This window comes from Gloeophyllum trabeum (assembly GCF_000344685.1).
Source record: "Gloeophyllum trabeum ATCC 11539 unplaced genomic scaffold GLOTRscaffold_00003, whole genome shotgun sequence".
Lineage (NCBI taxonomy): Eukaryota > Fungi > Basidiomycota > Agaricomycetes > Gloeophyllales > Gloeophyllaceae > Gloeophyllum > Gloeophyllum trabeum.
The window spans coordinates 2,211,514-2,229,815 of NW_006920412.1; the positions used below are offsets into that span (position 1 = coordinate 2,211,514).

At 53.4% G+C, this 18,302-nt stretch overlaps 9 protein-coding genes across 9 annotated transcripts; 3 read left to right on the top strand and 6 right to left on the bottom strand.

Annotated features, from left to right (window-relative positions):
- Positions 1-646: 646 nt before the first annotated feature.
- On the bottom strand, positions 647-2,234 carry GLOTRDRAFT_137124 (ras-domain-containing protein). Its single transcript, XM_007865396.1, has 7 exons — positions 2,089-2,234; positions 1,875-1,994; positions 1,644-1,656; positions 1,508-1,591; positions 1,321-1,451; positions 1,161-1,264; positions 647-1,098 (listed from the first exon to the last, which is right to left on the bottom strand). Exons 1-7 carry the CDS (start codon positions 2,152-2,154, stop codon positions 1,005-1,007), a joined length of 612 nt encoding a protein of 203 aa, XP_007863587.1. The 5' UTR covers positions 2,155-2,234; the 3' UTR covers positions 647-1,004.
- Positions 2,235-3,009: 775 nt separating this feature from the next.
- Positions 3,010-4,513, top strand: GLOTRDRAFT_37409 (acid protease; the record flags this gene model as incomplete). The annotated part of the gene is given in 5 exon segments (XM_007864781.1): positions 3,010-3,063; positions 3,114-3,297; positions 3,349-4,022; positions 4,081-4,150; positions 4,170-4,513. Coding segments are annotated over 5 exon segments (1,326 nt in total), but the record flags the coding sequence as incomplete, so codon positions are not given.
- Positions 4,477-5,250, bottom strand: GLOTRDRAFT_110180 (uncharacterized protein). The gene is made up of 5 exons (XM_007865397.1): positions 5,194-5,250; positions 5,121-5,138; positions 4,997-5,065; positions 4,819-4,942; positions 4,477-4,759 (listed from the first exon to the last, which is right to left on the bottom strand). The coding sequence occupies exons 1-5, from the start codon at positions 5,204-5,206 to the stop codon at positions 4,597-4,599; spliced, it is 387 nt and encodes a 128-aa protein (XP_007863588.1). The 5' UTR covers positions 5,207-5,250; the 3' UTR covers positions 4,477-4,596.
- A 147-nt stretch (positions 5,251-5,397) lies between these two features.
- GLOTRDRAFT_98973 (uncharacterized protein) lies at positions 5,398-6,414 on the bottom strand. Its single transcript, XM_007865398.1, has 5 exons — positions 6,350-6,414; positions 5,848-6,270; positions 5,757-5,795; positions 5,602-5,700; positions 5,398-5,548 (listed from the first exon to the last, which is right to left on the bottom strand). Exons 1-2 carry the CDS (start codon positions 6,362-6,364, stop codon positions 6,070-6,072), a joined length of 216 nt encoding a protein of 71 aa, XP_007863589.1. The 5' UTR covers positions 6,365-6,414; the 3' UTR covers positions 5,398-5,548; positions 5,602-5,700; positions 5,757-5,795; positions 5,848-6,069.
- Positions 6,415-8,358: 1,944 nt separating this feature from the next.
- On the top strand, positions 8,359-9,451 carry GLOTRDRAFT_57358 (cyclin-like protein; the record flags this gene model as incomplete). The annotated part of the gene is made up of 4 exons (XM_007864870.1): positions 8,359-8,504; positions 8,561-8,642; positions 8,693-9,033; positions 9,091-9,451. The coding sequence occupies 4 exons, from the start codon at positions 8,359-8,361 to the stop codon at positions 9,362-9,364; spliced, it is 843 nt and encodes a 280-aa protein (XP_007863061.1). The 3' UTR covers positions 9,365-9,451.
- Positions 9,452-10,219: 768 nt separating this feature from the next.
- Positions 10,220-12,107, bottom strand: GLOTRDRAFT_137127 (uncharacterized protein). The gene is made up of 8 exons (XM_007865399.1): positions 11,887-12,107; positions 11,699-11,851; positions 11,576-11,637; positions 11,414-11,520; positions 11,293-11,354; positions 10,843-11,238; positions 10,701-10,787; positions 10,220-10,637 (listed from the first exon to the last, which is right to left on the bottom strand). Exons 1-8 carry the CDS (start codon positions 11,989-11,991, stop codon positions 10,620-10,622), a joined length of 990 nt encoding a protein of 329 aa, XP_007863590.1. The 5' UTR covers positions 11,992-12,107; the 3' UTR covers positions 10,220-10,619.
- Positions 12,108-12,646: 539 nt separating this feature from the next.
- Positions 12,647-13,809, top strand: GLOTRDRAFT_126896 (uncharacterized protein; the record flags this gene model as incomplete). The annotated part of the gene is made up of 7 exons (XM_007865400.1): positions 12,647-12,728; positions 12,785-12,805; positions 12,862-13,032; positions 13,086-13,200; positions 13,274-13,407; positions 13,462-13,607; positions 13,663-13,809. The coding sequence occupies 7 exons, from the start codon at positions 12,647-12,649 to the stop codon at positions 13,807-13,809; spliced, it is 816 nt and encodes a 271-aa protein (XP_007863591.1).
- A 124-nt stretch (positions 13,810-13,933) lies between these two features.
- Positions 13,934-15,269, bottom strand: GLOTRDRAFT_110182 (uncharacterized protein). Its single transcript, XM_007865401.1, has 6 exons — positions 14,985-15,269; positions 14,867-14,929; positions 14,644-14,817; positions 14,295-14,588; positions 14,149-14,244; positions 13,934-14,094 (listed from the first exon to the last, which is right to left on the bottom strand). The coding sequence occupies exons 1-6, from the start codon at positions 15,192-15,194 to the stop codon at positions 14,080-14,082; spliced, it is 852 nt and encodes a 283-aa protein (XP_007863592.1). The 5' UTR covers positions 15,195-15,269; the 3' UTR covers positions 13,934-14,079.
- A 185-nt stretch (positions 15,270-15,454) lies between these two features.
- On the bottom strand, positions 15,455-17,884 carry GLOTRDRAFT_137130 (uncharacterized protein). Its single transcript, XM_007865402.1, has 7 exons — positions 17,449-17,884; positions 17,306-17,395; positions 17,106-17,220; positions 16,747-17,052; positions 16,427-16,693; positions 16,083-16,376; positions 15,455-16,025 (listed from the first exon to the last, which is right to left on the bottom strand). The coding sequence occupies exons 1-7, from the start codon at positions 17,659-17,661 to the stop codon at positions 15,610-15,612; spliced, it is 1,701 nt and encodes a 566-aa protein (XP_007863593.1). The 5' UTR covers positions 17,662-17,884; the 3' UTR covers positions 15,455-15,609.
- Positions 17,885-18,302: the final 418 nt, after the last annotated feature.

Genomic DNA, 18,302 nt, shown 5'->3' on the forward strand with positions numbered 1-18,302 from the left:
GTCTCGACACCTACCTCGTTGAGCTCACGCAGAACACATATAAACGGGTGCTAGAATAGTTCAAGACCAATGTAAATACCTTTGGTATACTTCTGACACTCAGAGGGGCTTGTCTATAGCCATTATGCCTCTTCAGCCGGATATTCAGCCTTCGGTACTACTGATAACCATTGCATGAGTATACCATTCAGTTAGGACATTTTTACATTACTATAAAGTACACCGAGCGGCAAATCCCAAGGTAATAAGTTGTAAATGGTTGCGTGAAGGCCCGCCGACCGCTGGTGAAAGGCTTCAGCCACCGTCCGCTTAGTCAGCCTCGGGGATCTCGGCGACGACATTTGTGCCAGCCGTCCTATAGTGTTCTCCTCCTCTTGTTCGTTCTGTATCCGGTAATAAATTAAAAATAGATTTGTATTATATAACACTGCACGTGTGCCCTAGTAAAGGAGGAGCGAGAACGCTAAGGACGGATGGTTTAGGAGCCTGCATCAGCGCCGGCTATACAACGGTTGCGCCATGAGTGATCCTTACAAAATTGAACAGGCCAGGTATGAGATATGACGGGCTGACATTGTTGCAGTCCAACGCCGGGTGCACCAGCTCCCAGGTGGCCTTTCGTTTGACAGGAACTCCTTCTCATAGCATATCACACAGATAGCACTATAACCGCTCGCCAGGATCCGTTGGCAAAGTTCGTGGTCGAAGCGTTCACATAGTCAGCACCGGCGGGACTAGAACCCGACAGAAGGATCCACATCCCGCTCAACCTTCCCTTCCGAAAAGTCTATCATGAGAAAAAGACAGAAAAGATGCATTGAAAAGGATAGAGAGCGAGAGGAGTCCAACAAGTAGCAAGAGCTGTAAGTAGGTGGAGACAGGACGCGTGCGGCGGAGGCAATCAGACGTCGTACCCTAATATACCGAGAAGTATGCCTGCGTCTACGGGCCGGATGAAAGAGGCATTACTCATATGCTAGTAGACAGGGCAGATAGACGGGAATTTAGCAACAGCCTCCGGAGGTCTGTTGCTGGACACTCTGGCCGGGTGTGATGGTGGATGACTTGCCGGTTGCCGGGGCGGAAGTAGAGCCCATGCTGTAAGGATGGGAAGCATGTCAGTTGTAAGAGAGGCGCGCATGGATGACAGTGGAACGTACCGGTCCTTAATCTGCTTAGCCATAGTCAAGAACGCCTGTTCGACATTCGTTGCGTTCTTAGCCGATGTCTCAAGGAATGGAATGGACAATTGGTCGGCGAATTCCTGCGTATGGATGAGTCGAAATTACATTCTACTGCGGGTCCAAATGAAGAACATACCTTAGCAACGCTGTACTCCACAACCTTCTTGCTTGTCAAATCTGACTTATTGCCAACCAGCAGCTTGTTTACGCCCTCTGACGCGTAGCGGTCGATTTCTTGCAACCATTGCTTAACATTCGTGAACGTGTCTGATACGACGAATTTGATGAGTTACACTTTCCCATGCCAACTAGGTTGGCCTCACCGTTATCCGTAACATCATATACAACGATGATGCCGTGCGCGCCACGGTAGTATGACGAGGTGATCGTGCGGAAACGCTCCTGACCTGAGGAGCGTTGGTTCTGGGATTAGAATTTGAAGAGAACAGGAATACTTACCAGCCGTGTCCCACTGCACCATGGTTCAGAGAAAGTGTCAATACGTTGTTCAGTCATCCTACGCATAACTCTCATCGCGGACTACAGTGCCAAACCCCGGGATGGCCGGAGGCTGGCACCGCACAGCATAAGCTTGGACACTCCTCAATCCTTCCAGCTCGCACCCCCAAGAAGCATGTGCATATGTGCGCGACATGGAATGAATGAGAATGAAGAACATATGCAACTCACGATTTGGAGTTTCACGGTCTTGCCCTCAAGCTCAATAGTCCGGATCTTGAAGTCGACACCAATAGTACTGATGTAGCTCTCAGTGTACGTGTCGTCGGCAAAACGCAGCAGCAGACATGACTGGAATTGCAAAAACACGCGAGGTGTGGTGATTCAAGAAGGCGCCAGGTCAGCTACCACGTTCAACATCAACACGGCAGCAACAAAAGCGTACTTTGCCGACACCGGAGTCGCCAATCAAGAGGAGCTTGAAGAGATAGTCGTATTCGGAGGTGTGCATGGCGGAAGTCGGGAGGGATGAGAACAAAAGGGGTCTGTCTGCGCTGAAGCACGAGCTGTATGGAAGAAGACAAGCAAGACGGAGGCGGTGATGTGACGCGCGGCTCTGTCCGTTGCACCGGCCGGGTGGCACGAGGCCGCTACCACTCCAGACATACCCCAGCACGGCCACTGCCTATAAGTTCGACGGCGTTGTTTCTGCTATTTCGTCTACGGCGCTGAACTTTGACGGCTGCCCTGTTTTGTCAGGCTCGTGGCATAGTGTGTTTCCCTGTCTCTGAGATATGCCATGTAGTCACGGCATGCCTTGGAACCAGGGGCTCATATCAAGCCAGAGTCGGCGAACATGAATGTAAGATCTCCATGTCCTACGCATGCTCAGCAATACATCTGTAAAGGCGCCAAGACTGAATTGTAGAACCCTATTGGAATCCTGCCTAGTTCAAAGAGCATTGGGAAGTCCCACCACAACTGTCAGCCATACTTGCACAAAAAGTGGTTACGGTTTCAATCTTGAATGCACTTGTCATAGTTGGCGTATCACGGCATCCATCCCGGGCACCATGGGCCCATTCCACTCCTTCATATTCTTCTTATCAATTGTACTCCCCTTGGTTGTCTCTGAGGGCGGTTTCAAGTTACCACTCGTCCGCGTACGCAAAGCTAGGAATCCCCTCGGTCTCATCGGGACCGCTCTCAGCAGCGATGTTTCCATACAAGACAGTCAAGAATAGTGAGGTGATAGTTGAACATAGGAACGCATACGCTGACCTTATTCCAGCGCATATATTGCAAAGATCAAGTACGTCTCCAGTACTCGCAGTCATTTAATAAGTTCACGCAAGACCTAATTCGCAGCATCGGTGGGCATGACTTTCCCGTGCTCCTAGACACAGGCTCGTCGGATCTCGTAAGCTGCCCCTGCCACAAACTCGATGATGTCGCATTGATTCCAAGCAGTGGGTCATCTCCAGCGACTGTACGGCAGCTGATTGCCTGGGTATCGCCACGTACCAGACGACACCGACGCTCTCCCTCACCGATACGCCTTTCAAGCTTGGTTATTTGATGGGCTCGGTGTCTGGGACGGTCGGTTATGAGACCATCACCCTTGGTAACTATCAAATATGCTCGCAAGTGTTCGGTATGTCTCTACATCGCACACAGTCCTCATCCCAACGCTGACGAACAGCAGCCGTGGCGGATCAGGCTACAGACCTCTCCTTATCCGCTACCGGCTACAGTGGTATTTTGGGACTTTCCTTCCCAGCAGCTGCGTCAATATCCACGACCTCGGGTATATCTCTCGTGCAGAACTTATTCTCTGCATTTTATGATGACTCTAAGAAATACTTCGCCTTTAAATTGGGACGAGACGACGATAGGACTGAACCAGATGATTCATCGTTTACCATAGGTCAACTAGACGAAGAGGTGCTTCAGTCTATTGGGCATAACTTAAGTGGTGATATCCAATTCGATGAAATGCCAGTGGTCGCTCGGTCGGATGGCGTCTACGATTACTGGAAGGTACCCTTGCTCTCGCTTACTATCGACTCACAACCGCTCCAACTATCGCCCTCGCGGGTACCCGAAGCGTCCAGCCCACTGGCCGTACTGGACACCGGTACCACTCTCATCCTAGGTCCCACGCTTGACGTGGAGAATTTCTGGGGATCCTTCGGGAACGGTACTACTAGGAAGAACGTCTGGAGCCAATGGGAAGTGCGCTGCGAAAGAGCGGCACGGATTGGATTCCTCCTGGGTAAGGAGGGCCACGAATACGTTGTGGATCCGCAAGATATCAGTTGGTCCGGGAGTAGGTCAGGGGATGGGTGGTGTCTGGGTGGCATCCAAGCCAACGACCAGGTAGGTGCTGCCGGAGCCAGGCATGTCACGGATAGCCCTGACCAATGGTTTACTCCAGGTGAATTCGGCGGATTGGATCCTTGGTGACGTCTTCCTCCGGGTATTTCCATTCTCTTGCATATCCTCGCGTCAACCCTGGACTGACAGGACTACCTCAGAACGTTTATGTCAAACATCAAGTCCCGACAACTTCGCAACCCGCTGTCGTGGGCCTCCTACAAGCGACGAATGCTGATTCTGCGATGGCCCGCTTCAAGGAGCAGCGAGGTCAAGACTCTGCGCCGCCTATCCAAATTCGCTCCGCCGTTCATTATCGCAGGCGGTATAAATTCACACCCATCGTGCTACTCACCATTACTTGGGCCATCGGATTCATTGGAGGGAGCATCGGGAGACTGCTTTTCCAGAGAATAGGGCGCTGCTTGGGCATCCGGCGCAAGTACATGTCGCATAATACTGCAAATCCAGAAGTCCGAGTTTATTCCAGGTAGGTACAAGGGTTTGCATAATGGTGTACAGATGGAGCAGTTACTAGTGATACAGTATATTTCTCTGACAAGTCAGCGGAAATGCGTCAATTGACCTTTCCTGGGTGGCCAGGATACCCCGGTTGACCCTGCGCATATCCAGGATTGTAGCCAGGGGCGAAATTCCCACCTGGGGGTCCTGCCCAGCCTTGAGGAGGGGCTGGGCCGCTGTGATGGTATTGCCCTCCACCGATCGCAGCCGGCTCCCAACTATAAGAGCATCAAATGTGAGCACGCCCATCAAATGAAGATGAGCGAATGATGCCTACCTGGGTTGTTTCGGAACGTTCCACTGGCATATGCTGCACATCCAGATATGCTTCGAACTCATAGGAATCAGTGGTACGAAGCAGAGCTCAAACCACATGCGAGACTTGGCCGCGAATACAGATGCTGTGAACGCGCGCTTTAGCATCATTTGGAAGAAGACACATTACAACATCGTACCATTATGACACCTGGGACAGATGCGAGGGGTCTGGTCGCCCTCCGGCTTGATCTTGGTTGGGCAACCAACTGCGCAGGTCCTCTCAGTACTCAAAACGATTCTTTAGTACTCGAATTGGCGTACACATGATCGGTAAACAGACTACAGACTAGAGTGAGCATGGTTGCGATAAGAAATATGCGACACTGAAACTTACAGAAGAAATCCATGGTTGTCGTCGGGTTGGAAGATGAGTGTACGTGGTCAAGAGAGCCTTGGCCGCGCGGTGCTTTTGCCTTGAGCCAAGAATGCCAGGTGCGGCTGTGGCCTGCGGAGTCGCGATCGTTTACCCCAGTTTATTTACGTAATGGTCTTCCCCGGTGGCATGTCGTCATCGCCCGGCTCGAACAAGCGCTCGGATGTCCCTTGCAAATAAGCTGCTCTGTCGCGTCTTGTCGAGTCCAGAAAATCGCAGAGACATGTTCGGCTTTGGCTCGTCAGAAACTAGCTCAGAGAAACGGCAAGAAAAAGTCGAGAAGAAGGCCGATGAGGTCGTGAAGGACTTCGTAGCTGTGCGTGTAACACTGGCTCAATTTTACCACACTGAGCGTGACCGTCAATTTAGAAAGAACCCAATACCATATATACCTTTGACAGTGAACGCGACGCACCCCAGTCAAAGCTATGTAGAGAGAGTCGGACGAAGGGGAAAGAGTGTATCACAGTGCGTTGGTTTTTGAAGGAACTGAGCTGATGAACGCAACCAACATCTTTCGGTAGGTGCAAATGTACGCAACGAAACTGTTTCAGGCTATGCAGGTGCGTCGCAACAGTGACTTTGTCTACTATTGTCACCTCTGAGCTTGCGCAGGCCAATGGTTTCTACTGCGCATTACCACTTGACCCTACACAAACACATATGGAGTGTAAACCTATGCCCAAAACATAATGGACTCATTGGACATGCTTGTACTCTGTCATTATTGCAACGCAATCCACAGGGATAGTCATGGAAGCATGAAGTTCTTCGGTCATTTGCCACCTCGGGGATAAGCAGAACTTATCTGATGCCAAGAAGACAGCGACAGCCGCTCTAACTTGATTTCACATAATCTATCCCTAGCGCACCAACCTTAGCCTTCTCCAGCTGGGCATCTGCCACCTTCCTTCGCTCCTCAGCAAGCTTCAAGTCGAAGCTCGAGATCTCTAATTCATGTAGTGCGCGTCGCGACGTCCTGTTCAGCTCCGCGTACTCTTTGACCAGGTGCGTGTAACGCTTCTCGTATTGCATAAACTACAATCATAGCCGCCGTCAGTTTTGGCATGGCCAAAGAAAAGCATATGCGCGGGGGCGCAGGAGATCACACACACACCTGAGTCGCCGCCATCTTGAACTTCCCCACCATATCGTGTGGATAGCCTTCTTTAGGTCTGTCTGGTTGCTTCACCAGAGATACACTCTTCTCAGCGGGGCCGGGAACAGTCCGCGGGCTCTGGCTGTGCGCTCCCTCGTGTTTCTGTATCTGAACCTGCTGGCTCGACAGCGATCTCCCAGACCACTCTGGCTTGACAGGTAGGCTCGGCGGAGCGCCCACCTTAGGTGACGATGCCGCCGTGTTTGCAGCGGGGTTCGGCGAAGCAGCACTAGGGGAGTTAATACTAGGCGTCGGTGGTGCCTTTGAGTAGACATTGCTATTCCGTGGCCCGCGGGGAGGCGGGCGAGTCAGGAGGGGACTCGTTGACGTCGATGCGCGTGGGGCCTTTGGCGTCGTAGGCGGAAGGTCATGAACTTTGGTATCGGTTTCTTCTTTGATATCTACCGCCTTTTCTTTTTCTTTGCCCTTGTCTGCCTGCTGTGGCACCGGCGAGAGTACGGATATCTCTGCAGCTTCCACCTTTACAGGAGGGGGGCTGGGGGCGGGCGGTATTGATGTTGGTTCCACTTGCATCTGGTTTTGATCTCCCTTCTGCTCCGATTCCGGTAGTGGATGATCGACGGGCACGACCGTCATCTCTCCATACTTGACGGTGTCGATTTCCACGACAGGCTCTGGCAGTCGATGTTTCGTGTTGGATTCGGCAGCACGGCGCTTGCGTGGCGAGCGAGACCTCGACCTGCTGTTGCGCCTACCCCGACTCGAGCTCCTGCTCCTGCTCCTGCTCCCCCGATTACGCACCCTACTCCGGCTTGGACTTCGACTCCTACTTGGGCTTCGCAAATAACTCCTCGCGCGCTTGCGAGCCCTTCGCTCCGATTCCGAGTCATAGTCACGGTCCCGTTCGCGAGTTTGACGAGTTCTCAAGGGAGCACGCGGGGACTTTGGCTCGACTGTGATGGAATGGCTGCCCAGTTTGATTTGGCCTGGGGAGGGAGGGGAAGCTACACGGCGGGAGCGGTGGGGGGATGGTGAACGGGTGGGACGAGAGTGATGGGACCTGGCTGGCGACAGGGTGCGGCGGTTTGGGGAGCGGGGGGCATAATGGCGGCTGTGTGAGTCTAGCGCAAGTACCTCGGTAAGCAGACGGGAAAAAGCGGGCCTAGCACATTAGGTATTCGAAGTACGCACCTACTCGACGTGGAGGCGACGCGGAAGGCCTCCTCTCCCATCTGCGGTCGGGCTCCCTGGGATACGCCCGATCATCCTCTCTGCGAGGTTCGCGGTCATAACCGCGCCGCTCGTAGGCCTGCGCGGGCTCCCATACGCGGTCGCGGTCCCAGTCCCGCCGCCTATCGTCTTGCCTGTATCTCCCTCTCTCTCTTTCCCGCTCCCACCGGTCCCGTTCCGCCCATTGTCTTTCGTAATCTCTCCCTACGTACCTGTTCCGTTCCCTGCCTCTGTCCCATCCATCCCAGTCTCGTCTGTATGCTTCTCGATACCTGTCATCCTCCCTTCTGCTGTCATATGCCGGCGCAACGTAGGAGTCGGCTGCAAGGGGACGTGCTCGTGGAGGAGGAGAGCGTGCAGGAGGACGGTCGTAGCGCGCGGGGTAGCGGTCGCCGCCAGCTGGCCTGCGGGTTGGTGTTGTGGGTATGGGTGTGGGTGTGGGTGTGGGACTACGATAGGCTGGTCGGCGGTCGAGATCGTCGGGATAGCGGGACCTGGATGATGAGGCGTATTCTGAGCCGAAGGAAGGTTTCGGTGGCAAGCTGGCCATTACTTCCTGCAAACCTGAGGGAAGAGGACTAGAAATGTCAACTAGGGTGACGGTGCTAGGGATATTTCTCAGAAGTGGCTTCTGTATAAGAAGCCCAAATTGCAGCCTGTGGTTGGCGTAGGTGGCAGTAAAGAAAAGGGATGTTTCAATCTCAAGACGCGGTGTGGCTGCCACGCTTCGCTACGCCGAGGGCCACACCTCGCTCTCTTTCCTTATAGGCGCCCGCATGTCGCGAAGATTGTACCCATTGGCATCCCTTGAGCAGATTCAAAATTCTCCGTCAAGGCAGGATGGTATACCCGCTGAGCTCGAGGAGGACCTCCGCGCATATGGGTGCAAGTTAATACACCAGGCAGGAATCTTGCTCAAGCAGTACGTGTTGCACGGACTCTGCCTTTAGGGACTGGCTTGACCATATTCGAGTACAGGAAACAAGTTGCGGTTGCTACGGCTCAGATTCTGTTTCAACGATTCTGGTTCGTAACGTCTATGAAACAGTTTGGCATAGGTGTCCGTGTCTATCCTACCTTGCTCTGCTGCAACTTAAACGAAGGCATTAGGACGTCGGCATGGGTGCGCTCTACCTCGCATCCAAACTCGAAGAATGTCCCCTGCGCATGCGCGACCTCATCAACGTGTATGACCTCCTCCTTCAGCGCGCAGCGCACTCCCTAAAGCCAGAGGGAAAGGAATTCAAGTACACGCCCATGTCGTACTTCGGCAACACATTCTATGACCTGAAGGACGCGCTGGTTGTGGCCGAGATGCAGCTACTCAAGCGGCTTGGTTTTGATGTCCACGTCGTTCTACCGTACGGCACGCTCGTGAATTACATGCGTCTGCTAGACCTCACCGGCCGGGAAGACGCGGTCTCCAGAGCATGGGGTTATCTGAACGATGCGTACGTAGTGTCAGATCTTTTTCATGGTGCATTTTCTCATTCATCTGATTTTGCAAGCCTCCAAACCCCCGTGTACGCATCATACCCCGTTCAGACAATAGTCAGCGCAGCGATCCTCCTCGCTACGCGTCATCTGGGTATCCCGCTCCCATCGACTCCGCCGAATTGTTGGTGGGATCTGTTTGATGCTGAGTGGGAGGACGTATGGGCTGTCTGCGGGTATATCATGCGGCTATACCGCGAGCGCAGTCTGGAGGATCGAAGGCAGGTCATCGGCATGCTTACAAAGAAAGATGTGAGGCGGTGGTTGGAGGAAAATGCCCCTAGTTAGCTGTACACCTGGGGAAGCGGGGGCAGTCGAATGGAGGTGCGTCCGTCTCCGTGCAAGATATCATGTTTCAGTGCGATGTAGGTCTCGATGGAAATACCCTCTGGAATGCAAGGGCGGGACTGTATTCGCCACACCCATGCGCAGGAGTCCTTATACACTACCCAGAGCTCGTCTGACGGTTTGTCAGAGTGGAGCACATCGAATGACGGGGCATTCAGACCAGAGTCAGGGGAAAGTTCCCACTACGCAGTGAAGTTCTGTCTCCATCCTGTTCATCCAAGTGATCTGCTGTCACGATGAGGTTTACGGCAGGTGGCGGACAATACATGTCAGCCTCCGCAGTTTGAGCGATCTAACAGCACGCACGACAAGATGATCATGGACATCTGCTCCAATTCGAGCCGATTCCCACCGAATGCGCCGGTAAGAGACATTTTCTGATTTTTTCGATGATAGTAGCCCTCCGGATGGCTTTTGACACATAACACTGAGGGCCCTCCAAACATTGACATGAGATATCCAAGGTCCGCCGTACGGGTTGGTTGCTACTCCAGGGTCCTCCCGTGCCTCTAGCAACGAGGGGGATGCGGACTGGGGCAATCCGGGGTAAGTCCGAGATTACGCCCCGCTGTACATGTTTGATGGTCGCCTGCTCCCGGGAGCGAGCAGCCCTGCGTATCTGGTGTCGAAACCAAACGAGCCTGGTAATGACCCGAGTACTAGCGAGTGTTCGCCGCAGCTATTGCATGGGACACGAGGGTGTTTCGATATTTCATGTTCATCTCCTTGTCTTCATGGAAGACCCCCCTCCCCCCCCTCTCCCAGAAGTGCTTGCACGCATTTCCATGCTGTCAACCGAGATTAGCATCCCCTTGCAAGGCACCGCTTCCTCATCTGTGTCCATATTGCATCAAGTTGTGCACTATAAGGTATAAATTACCGCTGAGAGCTACATGCAGTAATACCACATTATGTATGCTATCCTCGCAGCAATAGATTATGGGTCAAGAAGGAATAAGTTTAGAGGGAAGAGAAGAAAGGAATAGAAAGAGTCTATCTGTCGTCCACCCGTCCCCTCTCCGTCGAATGCGAGACAGCGACATAGAAGATAAGGATACTACGTTGTACATTGGAGATGTGAAAGATGGGCATAGGAGGGGTACACCAGATGAGCAGCATGGGTGAATAGGTTGGCATAGGTCATGCGCAGAGGAGCTGGTCGGGCATAGGCAGTACAGTGAACAGTCACAGGCCCTCATGCCCGCTTAGCAGCCTAGACGTATAGAGAATACATTCAGTTAACCCCGAAGGATCATGACATGAGGACAGAACAAACCCTCTGGCGAGCGGTGCCGCCCGAAGAGTTGGCCGTCTTCCTCTTGGCCGGTGCCTTAGACTTAGTTACAGTGGTACCCGTAGTCGCCTGGGGTTGCATGGTCAGCGAGCATGGTCATTGATAATTTCCCGCTCGAACCCACCTTCTTGGCAGCTCCCCGCCTGGATGGTGCAGTAGTCTTCTTCTCAACCGGTGGCTTCCTGCCAGCCAATTTCTTCTTGGGCTCAGCCTTCTTAGGAGCAGGAGCAGCCTTAGCTTTGGTAGCAGGTGCGGACTTCGCCGGTGCAGACTTGGCCGCTGTCCTCTTTGTGGTGGCAGACTTCGCAGCGGCACTCTTAGTAGCCGCGGACTTGGTGGTGGTAGTGCTCTTAGTCGTTGTGGCGGGCTTCTTCGCAGTAGTCGTCTTCGCAGTGGTTGTCTTCGCAGTGGCAGCTTTGGGAGCCGGCTTCTTCGCAGGAGCAGCCTTTGCGGTGGACTTGGCAGCGGGTTTAGCGCTCGATTTGGCAGCTGACTTTGCGGCAGGCTTCGCAGGCTTGTTCTAAGCGACATGGTATATAAGCCACGTGACGTCACTTGGAGAGCTTTGACTTACCTCCTTGGTAGCTGAGGTGTCGGTCTTAGTCTTAGGAGCAAGCTTAACCCTTCCAGAGGGCCCTAAGGAATAGTTAACGTCAATCGTTGAAGTACCGATGCACATTGAACGAAGTATTAACCTTTAGGCAAGACGAAGTCCCCCTTATCCACGCCAGTGGCAATTGCCTTACTAAGCTGAGTGTTCTGAGCGTTGCCAATTTCTAGCTTGTACTGCTCCTCGACAAAGCTATGATGGGCGATATGATGTCTATCGACGCCCCCGAATGTATCTTTCAGCTTACCTCTTGATCTGCGGCCGAGAGACGCCCGCCCGAGCATCCTCCGGATGCGCGGCGATACATTCCTGAGAATATTTTTGTAAGCGGTCAGCAAGTGTACATTCGAACAGGAGGATAGCATGCTACTGAGAACGGGGTTTGCAGCGAGGAAGCAGCGGGGCGCCATACACCCATGTACCCCGCGCGGCGTCCCCGTGCCCTGGACCCTACCCCTTTTGGACACACCTCGATAACGACGTCGACGACGCCAAAACCATCGAGATGGGGGAGCCAAAACAACTGGCAGTGCATTGAGAGAGTCAAGAACAACCTACTTTGATCATATCGATCCAAGGGGGGTGAGCGGGGGCGGCCTTAGCGGTCTTCTTCGCAGCGGCGGGCTTCTTAGCAGTCTTGGTGTTCTTCGACGCTGCAGACATGGTGAATACGATTTAGTTGAAAAGGCGGGGGGCCAGAGATAGACTGGGGGCGGATGTGAGCAGTCGGATCTTGAGACTGACGGATGTTGGCGAGGGGAGATGGTGGTTGGGAAGACACTGGAGATTAAAACTCCGAGGCGCGTTCAGTCAACCAACGCGTGTCACGTGAGGTAAACGGGGGAGATATGCATTTTCCCCTTCGCGGGCGTTACATAGAGTAGCAGTCGTCTAAAGAAATGAAATGTGGTAAGGAGGGTACCTGTGGATACCATGGCGAAGAGGGGAAAAAATATTCGCTTCGGTATCTTCAATGCAGTAAGTGTCTTAAAACTCGACTTCTACCAGGCATTCCAGAATCCCCCCCCCCGCTACTGCAAGCCCATAAAATCAAATTAGAGCTTACAGATCAGTTATACAAAACATCCAATATAAAAGTGTTCCAGTTTCTGTGCATTTGGGTTGAACCGGATGGGGTCAAGAGCAGAATCTCGCGCCACCGACGCGTTTCGGTCGATCGGACAGAACGCGTCCGAAGCACGTGTTCATGTTCTCCTTATGTCAGCGATCTGTATGCTTTCATTTGGGCTGCCATTGGCCAGCACATTCCCGTCGCGCCCGTCTGGTACTCGGGCTGCTGTCGGTGTCCAGCTCGATCATGTCTATCACGCCCTCGCTGCAGGCTGCTGCCCGCTCGGCATATAGATTATTATGGAGGGCCTCTGCAGTCACATTTGCCGGTGAGCAAAGTTGTGGTTTTGTTGCTGAGGCGCTTGCATTGACGCCAACCGGATAGGTGATGAACCCATCCTGCAAGGTACACTCACCAGACGCGCTTCGACACGTTGTCGGAGTCTAACATGGACTTTTAAGCATTCAGACACAAAATGAGGACGGAATACGTGCAAGGACGCGCGCAGACGGATCCAAAAGCCTATGAGGAGAAGATCAAGCTTGCGAGTGAGGTCGCTGAGGTCCTCCGGCGAAACTTCGTCCAGGCTCGAAAAGTTGAACATAATGCAGAAACCGATAGCGAAGTCTGGCGTGAGTGAAGGGAAGATATTCGATTATTGACGCAAAGCTAATGTCTCCTCCAGGTGTACGTCTGACCGAGTACTCCGAGCTCGGGGACAACGAGACTATGCTGGGCAAGCCTGAACCGCCAGACCACGTTTTCTCCGATAGGAAAGCACGGAAATGCAGCGAGGCGAGGTCAGTGACTCCTGCAAACTCGCAGTCGCCTGCCGTTAATCCAAGTCCGGGTTAGGAACTGATGTTTTGCCAGTTCGTCTACCTCGGCCGACAGTGGAAGTTCAGGCCCGTCTCAAACTTTATATTACTCCCAACTCAAGAAGGCCCATCGACAGCGCGTAGTTCCCGAGCTTAAAGAAGCAGATTTAGAGGAATCTTTTGTTCGCGGTAAGCTGCTTCCGAACTGTTCTTATGATACCCCAGACTGACGACTGCTTGTAGGCAGCGGGCCCGGTGGCCAATCTATCAATAAAACCCGTAATAATGTTCAGTTATATCATAAACCTAGCGGTATTCGTCTATCTTGTCAAGAAACCCGTTCCCTAGAGCAAAATCGGAAGATAGCTCGTAAGAGATTGCTCGAGAAGGTACGCTCCGTTGTCCTGCCCAGCCTGAGGTCTTGCTCATACTCCCGGTGTGAAGCTGGACGAATACTATAATCCTGGATTGTCGAAGATCGATTTGGGGAAAGCCAAGCAACATGAGCGAGAGCGTAGACGTCGAAAGAAGGCAAAAAAGAAGGCGAAGGAGAAGGCGATGCTGGAGGGCAACGGGGACGATGACGACTGACATGGCCAGACTGTCTCCCTAGGACTAACGTCGTCTTGTCTGTCACTGACACGTCATCGTGGCATTGCGTTGCGTCGACAGACTTTTCACTCTGTTATCAATGAAATTGGATCTCACATTCCTGCAGTAAGAAACGTTCGAGATGAAGCGCTGACTGATGATATATACTCTTACAACATTAAGATCACAGGAAGATAGGCACAATAAGAATATACTGTCACAGAAGATATCTAACCAGAAAGACCCAGACGGAGGAAAGAGGACATGCGATCAAGCAGTCGCCACCTGTGCGTAGCATGGTCAGCTACGGCACTGGAAGCGGAGATGAGGGACATTTACCTTCTTCGAAGCTGGCTTTGTTGATGCCTTGGACGTAGACTTGACTGTCGCAGGCTTCTTGGATGCGGGCTTCGTCGCTGCTTTCTTCGCTGCCGCCTGCAAGCCTTTAGTCATCACCCATCGCCGGCAATAGAAACGCTGCCTACCTTCTTGACCTCCGTCTTTTTGCTCGACGTCTTCTTCGGCGGTGCCGCCTTCGCAGCCGTAGCTTTCTTAGTAGCAGCGGCAGGCTTCTTCGTTGTTGCTGCCTTCTTGGTGGTAGCAGCTTTCGGCGCCGCCACCTTCTTGGCGGGTGCCTTCTCGGCTGCAGGCTTCTTGATCGTCTTTGCAGGCGCAGGCTTCTTGGTCTCCGAGGTGGCTTTCCTCTTCAGCGTCTCCGAGGACGCCTTCTTCTTGGGAGCGTCAGCCGCAGCCTTCTTGGTAGCAGCAGGCTTAGCATTCTGAGCATGCCGCGTTAGTTCACGGAGAGTACTACACAAGCTCGACTCGACGCACCTCCTTAGTGGCATCCTCCGCAGCAGGCTTGTTCTTGGGGGGCAGTTTAACCTTGCCCGAGGGGCCCTTGGGCAACACGAACTCGCCCTTCTCAGCGCCAGACGAGATCGCACGCTTGAGCTGGGCGATGTTCGCAGCGGCGTTCATATCGAGCTTGTACTTCTCCTCCGCAAACTATGGCCACGTTAGATATCGCGAAAGACTACGACAAACGTCAACCAACCTTCTTGATAGTCGAGCGCGAGACACCAGTGCGTGCGTCCTGGCGATTCTCGGCGATGCATTCCTATGGTTGGACGCAGATGAATACATGCCACATTACTCGTGGTCAAGCCACATACCTTGATGATCTCCTTCCACGTAGGGTGGGCGGCCTCAGGCTTAGCAGTAGCCTTAGGTGCAGCCTTCTTGGTGCTCTTTGGCTTTTTGTCAGCCGCCTTGGCGCCTTTCTTAGTAGTAGCCTTGGTAGGCTGCTCGGCCTCTGGCTCAACGGCGGGAGTCTCGGAAGCGAGCTCGCGTTCGACAGAGACAGAACTAGCAGAGTCAGACATGTTGATGCAGGTAGGGGAGGGGCTAGGGTTAGGGCGCAGAGGGCTTAGAGGTTGCAGGGGCAGGGGCGAAAGTTGGGTCAACCACAGGTTCGCAACAACCGCCCTTCTTATCCCGAAACGCGCTGGTCACGTGCAGTAGCCTTGTTGATTCAAACCTTATAATTCAGCACAGCCACTGTGATTTAAGGTTCCGCGTACGCGCTCGACGCGTCCTCTGCGACTAACGCGCGTCATTGTGACGATGTCACAGTTGTGTACTTGTGTGTAAGCCATAATTTCGGTGATTAGGGTGTAGGATGTATATTCTGGACAGCAACAAAGCACAAGACAGAGAATACCAGTCCGTAAGACATAAGCATAGATGAGCAATACACATTTTCCCTCTATATCACCAGTAATAACTGGGTGATCAAGTTCAAACAACAACGACTTTGAATGTGCCGTTGCTCGCCACGCGAGCCCTGGCACCTATATCAACCCACCCGTCCTCGTCGCCATTAACCTGCTCCCAAGAGTCGTCGCCGAGCACGATCTCCTTGCCCACAGACGGGCCTCGCACGAACAGCGACCCCTCGGGGTCCCCGCCGCCTTCGATGACCTCGTCGTTCACCCCGTTCAGCTTCGCTTCGAGGTTGATGCTGGGCGGGCCGGTGTGATACAGCGTCGCGAAAGGACCGGATTCTTTTTTTTCCTCCGCCGTCGGGAAGGACTGCAGATCGAGCGGGTGAGAGGCCAGTACCGGGCCCGGGACTATCGGGTGCGTGTGCGCGTTTACAATAGGAATGGACAAGGCAATCCTAGAAGGAGGGAGCGCTTCGGCATCCAGGGGACCTGCAATGACGGAGCCTTTAGCAGGAAGAGGAAGGATCAGGTCTCGACATCACTCACCACCGCTGACGACGATTCCCCTCAGAGTCCCAGCACCTACACCCATCACGTCCTGCCTCGCCTTCTCAAAGATAATCCTATCCCACAGACTGTCCTTCGTCAGCCACCCCTCACCTAAGCCAGATACCTTATGTCTCCATGCAAGCTGGAACAAAAATGGTGAGGAGCTCTTGGCCTGCGAGAGGATATTCGTGGTCAAAGAATGCAGATGTGAGGGTTTCAGGAAGGCGATCGTGGGGAAGGGAATCGGCAGGAATGAAATCTTGTTCAAGTCGCTGATATCCTGTACATTGGCTACCATTGGAGTATTAGTCTCTGCAGCACTCATCCGGCGAGATACGAACCCTCAGATCCCGTGAATATCTTAGCACTCTCGAGAGTGGCGAAGCTGGTGCCCTCGTATATAGCGGTGTACGCAATAGCTCGCCCGTACGCGGTGTTCATCGAGTGGGCAGACACAATTGTATCCAGGGGTGAGATGGCAGAAGACAGAGGAAGGAGCGTCCGCACAGCAGCGACGCCCGCGGTGAGATTTTGGTGGGTGAGTTGAGCACCGCGGATCTGCCCCGGGCGGGCAGAGTAGAAGGAGATGGTGAACACGTCGTTCGGGTCTAGCAGCGTTCAGTGAACTATAAATGAGTAGTGCCAAAGCAGTGCAACTCACCAGGAGTCGCGCTGATGATTTTCTGCGTTTGCTGACCGGTCTTCTCCACGTCAGCAAACTTGAGTACTCTAACACCTGCAAGCATCTTAGTTCCAGCCAGTCCGTCCTCGCCGACGACGATAATAGTGTGGTGGTTCGTTTCGGCTGAGTCATAGATCAACTCAAGGAGTTGAGGAAGGAAAGATGCGTGGGTGATGATGGCGCTGGGAGGGTGACTCTCCAGGACGGGGGAGAGGAGATCGAGGGACGTGAGGGTGAAGGACGGGATGGAGTGCGACGCCAGGGCGAGGTCGGCGATGAGAAATTCTGTAGAAAGGAAGGGTCATGAATGCGCTTGGTTGAAGATACACAAGACATACCGATGGAGTCGTCAAGAAGCAAAAGGACTTTGGACTCCTTCGGAGTGAGATTTGCGAGACGAATGAGGCCGGTGCCGAAGTTAATGTACCGCTCCCTGAGTTCGGGATTGGTGATCTGTGAGGCATGCAAGGTTGTCAGTGATAGTCCGGACAAGGGTTTCTAGCGGTATCCCAAGCTAGTCTGTGAGAGTTTGACCTACCTTCGTCGACCATAGAGTCCGAGGCGCGTCAAAGTCTGACTTGACCAAGTCCGTAAGTACATTGATTTCCTTCGCCGGCTTCACCGGTAGCTACAGGTCGACGGTCAGCATCTCACACCAGTGAACTTCTGGTGATGACGTACCCGACCCATCATACCGGTACCATAGTTCCTGTATACAGCGCTCTGACCTGGGTTCCTGACTCTCGCGACATCACTCTGTCTGCCGAGTAAAATTGGATGCACGAGCGGCTGAGGCTTGTATAGGTTCGACAGCAGGAAGAGAGATGCTGCGATCAGGCAGAGTAGAATAGTGAGGTCGTCAGTAACCAGGTAGTCCGAGATTTGGAAAGCCATGGCTGAATTCAAGCCGGGTGCGCGTCCCCTGTTGCGGGCGCCAGATTCGCAAGACGCGTAGGAAATAAGCAAGCGTGTAGGACTAGGGCCTTGTTAGCAGACCAGCAGAAGAGATATTCGTCGAGCCTGCCAGCGCAAGAAGAGACTTAGTAGAAGGCTGCTGGGACCAAACGGGGATGAAGGGGCATTGCGACCGTTGTGGACTATGTTCGCTTGATGCCGCGTCGGCTCCGTCGAACCAGCGAGCGCCGGGGTTGGCGCCGGCCTCTTCTTTGCTTCACTTCTCGTAGCGGACTTGCACGTCGGCGTCGTCGTACACTTCATTACTTCGTCTTACGCGACTGCGAAAACCATCGGGAATGACAGTCTGCCAATTCTTGTCTTTCGGCCCCTCTACCGCCATTTTGCATCCGTCTCTCGCGTCTGGATCGCAGGGACCTTATGATGCCATGACGTGTCTCCGTGCTGGTCTGTGCGCACTGCGCAGGCTTCCGTCGACGATCTATGAACACAAGGTTGTCTGGACTATTCAGTGTACATGCGCATCAATGACCCTCGTCCTCGAGTCTTTTACGCCGTTGTCGTCTTATCGGCGTGCCCAGCGCAGCGCGATCCGCTCCGTCTTTGGACCAATCAGCGAT